At 42.5% G+C, this 10,043-nt stretch overlaps 1 protein-coding gene across 1 annotated transcript; it reads left to right on the forward strand.

Annotated features, from left to right (window-relative positions):
- The first annotated feature begins 238 nt into the window (after positions 1–238).
- On the forward strand, positions 239–964 carry LOC133914080 (vegetative cell wall protein gp1-like). The gene has a single exon (XM_062357233.1). The coding sequence runs from the start codon at positions 300–302 to the stop codon at positions 801–803; it is 504 nt and encodes a 167-aa protein (XP_062213217.1). The 5' UTR covers positions 239–299; the 3' UTR covers positions 804–964.
- Positions 965–10,043: the final 9,079 nt, after the last annotated feature.

A 10,043-nucleotide genomic window follows, 5' to 3' on the forward strand; every position in this document is an offset into this window, starting at 1 on the left:
TTATTTAAAGAATCACTGTCACCATAAAATTTAACCAAAAGAATTTTGGATCAGCGCTAGTGAAATCTTTTTCACAGCAGCTGTTCCGTACAAAAGGCACGTACGTGTCGCGACAAGCTGCCTCCTTCCTGCACGCGCGCCACGTGTCGTGGTCCAAACCTCCGTGCTCCAGATCGTTGTCAAACGTGTCAAGCCCACAGCCGTATAAGAGTTCAGGGGTTCTTTCCATGCTTGCCACTTTGAGCATTCGGTCTTCTTTAGCTTCCCTCGTGTACGCCCAAGAACGGTAGAGCACGACAATGCCGGTCAGCCTCGCGACGGCGTCGATGCTGCCTTCGTGCCGCGCCGCTGCGGCGTCGGCGCGCTGTTTGCGTTCTTGCCTTCATCGGCCGTTGCCGATCTCCGCTCAGCGCGTCGGCGTGCGCTGCAACGCCGCCACGCCGCCGCCTGAGGTCCCAGGCGCGACGCCAGCCGAGGTCCCAGGTACGAACCGACCCCCGGAGGAGCTGCCGAGCATCGACACGCCGCCGGAGTTCGACGCGCCACCAGGCGTGGACGTGCCGACGCCGGTGCCTGGGCCCGGCCCGGAGCTGCCGGGCCCGCCGATACCGTCGCCGCCGACGCCGGAGGTCCCGACCGTGCCTCCCAACCCCGACGTCCAGCCGCCGCAGCCGCTGGAGGTCCCAACCGTGCCGCCCAACCCCGACGTCCCGCCGCCTCAGCCGCCGGAGGTGAATCCGCCGCTGGCGCCTCCCGAGGTCGTGCCGCCTGGCGCCGCGCCGGTGCCGCCTCCCTTCGTGTAGCTGCACCGCCCTCGGCGCGGCGAGGCTGACGGGTATGCAGGCACGGTGATCTTTGTTCCAGATCTTGTACGCATCGATCTCCGTTCTGTTCCGCCCGCGGTGCTGTACACGGCTACAGTCGTTCTTGTTGACTGCAGTACAACATTACTTAAACCAAGCAACGATGGTTCGTAGAGAAGTTGGATTTCTTCGCTAGTATCCGGTGAATGGGCGAGCACTCGTGACTCGTGTCATTGCTTCACCCGCCGGTCGTTGCTTTCGGCTTTGGGCGCTCTGTACGTGGCGAGCCCCAGGGCCGGGGGGACCTCCTCGCTGCAAGCGAACGCGGGACGCGCGGCCGCTCGGCGCTTGCCCCTGGCGTGCGACGGAAGATCGGGTCTCATATAAACATCTATCTTTATGTAACACGTGTCATTTATTTTTTTTATACGTGTTTAATTAGATAGTTAAATTCAGAATGAACGATATAGATCAGGTCTCACCATGAGACCTTTCTGTAGAGTTTATTATATATTTTTCTTCCTCGTGCGACCTGCTCGCTGCACGCCGCGTGCCTTCCGCGCTCGCTCGCGTTTGGCCTTACGAGCCGCCGCGCACGTGCCTGCGTTCCATGCGTACGCGCCGTGCTGGGCATCGCGCCACGCCTCCACCCTTCCCATCTCTCCCAACGATAGATAAATTACCGATGCCATGGTGCACGCAGCAGGCTCGGTAGCTCGTGAGATCTCCTGCACCTGCACGCACGCACGCTCGCTCGGTAGCAGCTCCGCTCCACCACAGTCCGCAGTCCGTGCCGTGCATTGGGACGGACTGCATAGTAGATAGACCGAGCGGCAAATCGGCTGGCCGTCTCAAGATGGGCCGGAACCACTTCAAAATTCCTGCCGGCCTACTACCCGTGGCGTGCCGAGGTCATATATGGGCCTGGCCCTTTTGCAGTGTGTTGCCGTGGACTCTACGCAGAGCGGGGCCGGTCCAGGAGGACAAATTTGACGAAAGAGACTGCTGGTCCCGATGCTGACCAAGTGGGCCTGATGGGCCGGTCCGGTATTGATATGCCCAGGCATGGTTCAGTTAAGGTACGGCCCGTCAGCCCATCGACATAACTGGGTCATCTTTGCTAGCCCGTGTACCGGAGGCTCGGCCCAGCATGGCTCATGAGGTTCGTGACGGGCACCGCTAAGGCACGGTGAGCTTGGCACGGCCCGTTTTCTGGAAAATAGAAAAATTCAAAAATTATAGCTCAAAATTTTTAAAAAGATCAAGAAAAATTATGAAAAATAGATAGAAATGAACTTTATTGATCGAGAAAAAGATTATAATCTATGCTTAAAACATGTAATATATTTTCTCAAGTGTCATGTTTCACTTATAGATCTTGCATATTTTTCATTACTGCATATATTACACTTAGCAATTTTATCTCTTCCTCGTATATTTCTGTATAGATCTTTTTAAAATTTTACCATATTGATGATCATGCCTGCAAGTACTCGACGTCTTATCCATTATAGCAAAAAAGAGATAGAAAAATAGATAATTAAACGGTTCAAAAATTGTCAAAAACGGTAGGCACAGCCAGGCCAGGTCTAATCGTGTCGTGCCGAGTTAACCGCTATAAATAGATCTTATTGTGATAGACCGTGCCTAATTTTGCCAATCTGTGCCGAGGCCACGGTTCAAACACGACCCGATTTATCATGCCGTGCCATCCTCATGCCCGACCGAAATAGCTATCCTCATGTCCGTCCATTTGACCCTGCCCACTTAGCCAGTTTTAACCAGTGCAGTGACTCGATGTAGGGTTACAGCTTGGCCGTCCCGCCGACTCCGTGGCAACGGCGGCGTAGTCGGATGGCACTTGGCAGGGCGTGGCAGCCGGCGCACGTACCGTCCCGCACTTGTCTCCTCTTCTGTTGCGGCCGCCGCGATCGGCACGGGGTGACCGCGCGGCGGCGATCTCATAGTGATCTGTAGCTCAGTCTCCCTTTTTTTTAAAAAAAAAAAATAGCTGTAGCTCACTACTCGTATGCTCCATCGGCCCGTCATCGTGTGAAAACAAGCAAGATCGCACACAACTCGTTTGGGTTTGGCACTTTGGCCGATCGTACATCAAACGCATTGATGAAGGAGCGGGGGGCGTCGCGTCTCTGCGCGCCGCACAGGCTGCGCTCCTCCTTGATGGCCGATGCAGGCGATCGTAGGCGCAGGACCACCGCGGCAGCACGCGCGAGGACACGCACGCCATTGGCAGCGGAAAGGAATCGCGAGAGACGACGCAGACGCACGCAGACGCATGCTCACTGGCACTGGCTACCTGCAAACCAAACACAGGCGCGAACTCGATCGAGCTGCAATCTGACGTTCTTTTCAGGCGATCCCTTGATTTGAGCTCTTGCTTGTGAAGCCCAACTTGGCTACTGCACAGGGGTATCAAGATCAAGCGCTTTCTAGGTTTTGGTACATGTTTCTTGCTCATTTGGATTTTTATTTGACCTTCTGCATTCCATTTGAGCTTTATTTTCATTAACTAGCTTAGTTTTGTCTTCGTCTATACAGTGCGTATGCCTTCATCTGCAAGTGAAAGTAGACAGCACATATCCATCCTAGTCTCTAGCCAGTGGCGGAGCCACCGTCCATCCCCCACCGTCCGGTGACCCTAGGCAGCTGTCCGGGCTCAACCGATGTACTTCCTCCCACTAACAAGCACCGTTATACGAAGGATAGAAGCTATTTTTTCTTGGCCAAACGCTGGACGTTGTTGGCCAAAATCGGCTGGCTCTGCAACTGTCTCTAGCACTGTTCCCAGAGATGCGCACATGGGAAAAAAACCTTTAGACGTACGCACCTGGGCCTGTACAAAAACTACAAGTACAGTAAAGAAACGTAGAGCTTTTGCATCTGTCAAAACAAAGAATCCTGTCGTGAACAGTAGTGCCATTTTGCGCCGATCCAACCAAACCTGTATCTCTTGTGTTGCATCCTTTGGTCCTGTCAAAGTACAGAGGAAACAGTGATTGACAAACTTGGCTCATTAGTTCCGTTTTGCATACCCCTCTCCTCCTCCAAACCAAGGACAATGCAAGCAGGCCCAGCTCATCTGGGTGAGACACGAGTACACTGCCTCGCTGTGTTTTTTAGGGCTTTGGATGTGAGAGGTGAGGGAGCACAAGTACGCATGCATACATGCCTCAGAGGACCACCTAAGCTCTACTAAGCATCTCTAGGCCTGCACCTGCTAAGAGATCTAGATCAGTGCAGCGCTGCGTCTGCATGCATGGTGCTTGCTTTAACTGAGTTTATTTATATATATATATATATCTTTTGTTTTTTGAATCAAGTGATATATATCTTTTGTGAAAATGTGCTACTCCTAGTCCAGTATAGTACTGACCATGGCCACTAGTACTTGGACCACATGCAGGCATGCGTGCAGTATTAAATTTACTTAGTGTACTAGATTCAAAGTGCATATGATACGTCTAATCAAGCAGAACGCCTGTCTATTCATCTATATCCTTGACATCATCTCCACACTCTTCTGTCCCTCCCTGTGTCTCAGGCTCAGCCGCTGAGTGAAACAGAAAAATGAGGCGTGAAATTAGCCACTGATTATAATACGTAGAGGTTAGATATAAGTAACCGATCAAGTTGTGATAGATCATTTATGATTTAATATTATTAGTGATAGATTAAATTATGATCTATCACTAATAACTAATTTATCAATAATAGATTATCTTAGAGAGTTATTAATAATAAATCAAGTTTAATGCAACAGAGAAGAGGAATGAATTTTAATTACTTAATCATTAGATATATTAGTCAATCATTTTGATGAAATATTATATGTATTAATCAATCAACTTATCAATTTTTTATGTAGTTATAAGATAAAATAATTTATTTTTCATAATTTATATCAAGTATAATCTATGTACTAATAATTAAAAATAATAACTGGTTGTATTTATTTGTAAACCATAAAATATATAGTAACAAAAATAATGTAAATTTAACAATTTGCTTATATAGTAGATATGTACATATCTGCTCAAATTTGATGTAAAGGGTGACGACTATGGACACAAGCATACGTTTCAAAAATGGTACAGAAACTTCCAGTGAGCGAGGACTCAATCTTCTAAGTTGTTTTTTGCCTCGAAAAATTCGCCGAACAAAACCAGGAGAAACGGATGTAACTTTTTCTATAGAGGTGCATAGAGTAAAAAAAAATGTTAAATTCGGAGTTCGTATGTAAAAGTTATGTCTATTTTATCAAGAGCGCTTTTGGTCCCTTATTTGAAAACATTAGTTATATTGTTTATTTCAATTTTGCAGCTACTTTTGGTCAAAATAAACAACTCAATTGAACTTTAATCACACTCTCTAATTCCAAAACTTTAACTCGAACCATTAAAAGTGTTTTCATTTCCTTTCCGATTAAGCTCTGGAGCAACCTATAATTCAAATTGGTAAGATAGACATAGGTGACGGATCATAACTGTGACTCACCTATAACTTTCGGCAACGAAGCTTAAAAGGATAAATATCCACTTTATATCACAACAACCTGATAGTTAAGTTGATGAGGGTTCACGCACGAGGGAGGTGACAGGTTTGATTACCACAGAATGCAAGTATTGAAAATACTTTAAAAAAGGACGTATTTTTTGGGGCATATGCGATGGGCATGTGCTGGCTCGAGTGAGATAAAAAAATTTGAGGTTTTTTTTTTGTTTTTAAACACATGATTTTTTTTATCAAATCAGTAACGGGTTATAACCGTGACCCATCATTAACCCATCACTTATGTCCTTTACAAATGACATGTTAAATTTTGACTCGTCACCAGTGATCTCATTGGTGACGAGTATTTATTCGTTACTTATAATCGATCATCACTGACGCATTCGGAGTGGCGAAGACGAAACCTATCATCATTGAAGATTATGATGTATCACTTTTGAGCATTTTTTTTTTTTTACTAATAACAAACATAGCAGCCACAGAGATGGATACAACAAAATCTCATGATACTGGTACATGATACTCATTCACTACTCGGTTATGCAAAGTTGGGGCCAATAACGGTCAAGCAAAGTTTTAGCATATGTTTCCATATGCTTAATTATTTGAGTTTTGCTTTGAGCCTGCTGCTACCAACTAGGAAGAATCTAACTCTATGCAATTTAGCGTGCGTTTAGTACGTTGGAGGAGCGTTCGGGTTTGGTTTGTTTGGATGGGGTGAACATGGTGGACAGGATGATCGCATATTCGTTGAGATGTTGGATGGCTCCGTCCGGGTGAAATCGGTCGGACCGGGCCATCCCAGTTCGTCTCGTCGGTGATCGTGCGTGCTCTTCCCGTGATGTATGCGTTAATAATTTTTTATTTAACTCTCGATTTTATTTGAAGTACAAGATAAGTTTTTATGTGTAAACTAGAGCTCACTATTAATTCATTTTAATTGATCTGATCCAAAAACATGAGCTAATATTTAATTAAAATTTTCTAAAGAAGCCTACTTTTATAGCTAGTAGCAATTTTACTACCCAATAAATTCCTAAAAGTTTGAAAAAATTCACTAATATTTTTCTCATATGATGTACTAATTTAAAAAATAAGTTCATTTGTAATGATCTATTTATATACATTTAGATAATTTCATTTGATAATCTATTTTTAATTCAATTTAGATTTAAACAAATTCAAACATACATAAATTCATCAAAATGCTTATGAAATACATATAAGTATGAATGGATCATCCCATCTACTCTAATCCCATTAACCAAACAAAAAACTATACATTATATCTACTCTAATCCCACCAAACAAACAGAAAACTAGCTAATACTATCCATACTAATTAAACAGAAAATTAGATCATCTCATTAAAAAAATGGATGATCATATCTCATCCAACTTCGCCCTCAAACCAAACACACACTTAGTACCTACTTACTGTTGTCCTACTACAGTTAAATCTGCCATCCCAAATTTTAAGCAGATTTAAAATTGCCAAGCATCGACAACTTAGTGTTTCTCAGTGTCTCTCTTCACTTATCTACAGATTGACTGTACATTGAAATTCATCTTTTGTCTATGCTGCAGCGAACTATCTTGGCAAATCTACAATTCTCTGCATTTATACATGAAAGACATGCATCCAGGCTGCCTGATTCTCTCTTTTGATGAACATTGAGTCGAAGCTTAATGGTCAAGAGCATATGGACGAAAGCGACATGTTACATTTTCATGCCGAACTCTTCTTTGCAAGCTTGTTATGACAGTTTCAGCAACAAGACTGAGTACGAAAGATACTCAACAAATCCTTTACTACTTCAAAGAGGTTGATAGATGCATAATGGATATTTCAAAGATAAGATTTTATGGCATAGTTCTGAATTATTATGTGCACGAAGTAGTCCTGCTCGATCCCACCTCCAATTCAATCAGTAGTAAGGTTTTTCGTTGTTACCACATGACAATGCATCTGACGTGCGCCTTTTACATTGGCATGCAGCTGGTTTCCAAGCCGCGGATTGTGGTTGTGGCCTTCGATGGTACCTGCTAGCCTGCTAGTCATAAACGAAACAAAGAGATCAGGCAACTGCAGCAGCCACTAGCCCATGACCAAGGTACATCTACATCCTGAGTCCTAACTCATGTGCCATCAGCTTAAACATCAGTTTCCATAACCTACTCGCAAAATCCTTTTGTGATATATGATTGCAATCCTAATTATACAAATTGGAGAAAAAGATAAACCATGAAAGGTTCAGCAAGAAGTACATCTTTTCTGATGATGGTAAAGAGCTGCAAGGGTTGCAGCATGGTAGCATGTTCTCTTGGAAGGGAAAAAATTCATCTAGCCCTTGCGAATATTTGTATTGAAATTTATACTGAAGATATAAATGAATTTTTTTATAAAATAGATAAAATAACTAACGAATATATATCAGGTGAAAATAATAAACGGACGAATATATAACCCGTATATCCATACCCATTGTGAAATTGCCTTTCCCATTTTCTCTCCTCCATCCTCTCCATAGAAAAGACAAGATCTTGCAAAAGGCCCTGAGCCATATCACCAAACTAATATGGCAAGCACCCACATTGGATGGCATAAACAAGGCGCACAGGCACATCGTGGCTCTGTGCAAAAAAGAGGTTTCCGTTTTGAACTTGCTCCCTTTCGCTAACGGGATCGACAAAACCAGGTCGTATCACTGTGCCAAGATTTTTGCTTCTCCTCTCGTCCCGCATCCATCTCCTACAGGATCGGCATCGGCTGTTACAGGGGTGCTCCAAGAATCTGACCGGAACGAGCCGGCGGCAAACTTGCGGACGAAAAGAGCATTCCGTAATACTGTTTATAGAGTTTGAATGTAGATTCAAATAGAATAACAATTGAAGATAAAAAATAGAAAATATTATAATAATATCTGTTGAAATATCCTAAACAAAGATACAGTCAGGAACTTGGGCTTGACTAGTGGGTAATGACTTGTCTCTCTCGCTGGACACACGCATGCGTGCACGCCTCATGCAAAAGGCAGTAGCAGCTGGCTCCTTTTCCTCTGCGCAGCTCTGCCGCGCTTGCAGTAGAAAGGTGTATTGTCTTTAAATTAGAGTATATTTTTAAAATTTATATAGATTTTATCACTCTCAATTCTATCTATTTTACATTGATAGAGATGTTAAGATGAAGCTTGTTTTATACTTAGAGCTATCTCTTAACATATAATTTTTCAAATTGTATTCACATCTATAAAATTAGATATATCAGCTAGCTTTTATAGTTTTATCTTTATATACACTTACTTTTCTACTATCTGCATTTATAAAATAAGAGATAACAAGTAGCTCAATCATTAGAGCACCTTTTAGAGGATTCGGTGGCTGTCCTAGGCTCCTAGCTGCCATAGCTTTGCCACTAGCCAAGTATTGTCACATCCTAAGCCACAGGAGGAAGATGAACAGAAGAAATATCCCCTGGTTGGTGATTACAGTAACTGTAGTGATTACAGTAAGCCACGGAAGGAAGAGTTTTTTTACCAGAGTAAAATCGTAGTTGAGCAACTGGTAGGTGATTTTGCAATTACTATCTACTTAGGGCCTATTTGTTTATATCTGAATTGTGGATTTTAAATTATGCAGTGTGGATTCTATAAATAAATAGTTAAAATTTAGAAGTAGATTCTGCAAATATATACTGAATTATGGTACAATTCATAATCTACTCAAAATAAACTTCTATAGTTCATAATCAACAATCCAGAACCTAAAATCTAGTTGTGAAACAAAGCCTTATAATTTGGAATTATGTGCTAGTTATACCTTAGACAAGGGTTTTTTATTTTATTTAATAGAGGTCATCGGTAAATATAATTTATCGTATTTACCAAATTAATTTCAAATAAATTTAAATAAAATATCAATAAATATAGTAAATTATTTTCATTGTCACCTATTTTCGGCCAATTTTCCCCTTGATCTTAGGTTATTCCAGACTATTAGAGTGTCTTTGGTCATGGTTCAAAGAAGAGTGTCTTTGATAATAGAAAAGGAAGGTTTGAAATCGACATAAATCCCCGCTTGGAACTCGAGGACTCGCATCTATATGACTTTATGCGAGACTAGCACAAAACTTCCAAGCAATCCTCATGTACGATATGGTGGTATCATGGTATTTCTTCTGCAAAGCAAACTGTTTAACTTGCATGAAAATGGTATAAGCACTTGCAAAATTCTAGCACACCATTGCATGAAACTTTACAGGTTTCAATGGAATAACCATCGTGACACTGTAACACACACTCTCTCCACTGAGGGTGCGTTTGGCGTTTCTCCATCAACTCTGTCTTTGAGCCGACCAAACGATCCCCGTGAAACGTATTGCAAATAGAATAGTAAAGTAACATAGAGAATATATTATAAAATTAAGAACTCATCATCTCATTAATTCATGTTCAATATTTATATATAGTATAGGGACATGTTGATGTTTATTAGAAAGATATCTTTTTTCAAAGGGGACATCCTTTTGGCTAATAGGCATGATAACTGCTTAGCGGTTGCCATTTGGTCTTGATCATCTGTGTTGTAACACTCATCCTTTATCAATATCGTAATTTGTTATTGAACGTGTTGAGTACTTATGGGGAAATATAAAAAGAAAATAATAATATATTGATATGCTATTAAAACTCTTTTAAAACCTAATTAAAA

The sequence above is a fragment of the Phragmites australis genome, chromosome 4 (assembly GCF_958298935.1).
Source record: "Phragmites australis chromosome 4, lpPhrAust1.1, whole genome shotgun sequence".
In the NCBI taxonomy this organism is placed as follows: Eukaryota; Viridiplantae; Streptophyta; class Magnoliopsida; order Poales; family Poaceae; genus Phragmites; species Phragmites australis.

Bases quoted from the DNA above. Each gene is read 5' to 3' on its own strand.
- LOC133914080 (XM_062357233.1), top strand. From the start codon at position 300: ATGCCGGTCAGCCTCGCGACGGCGTCGATGCTGCCTTCGTGCCGCGCC.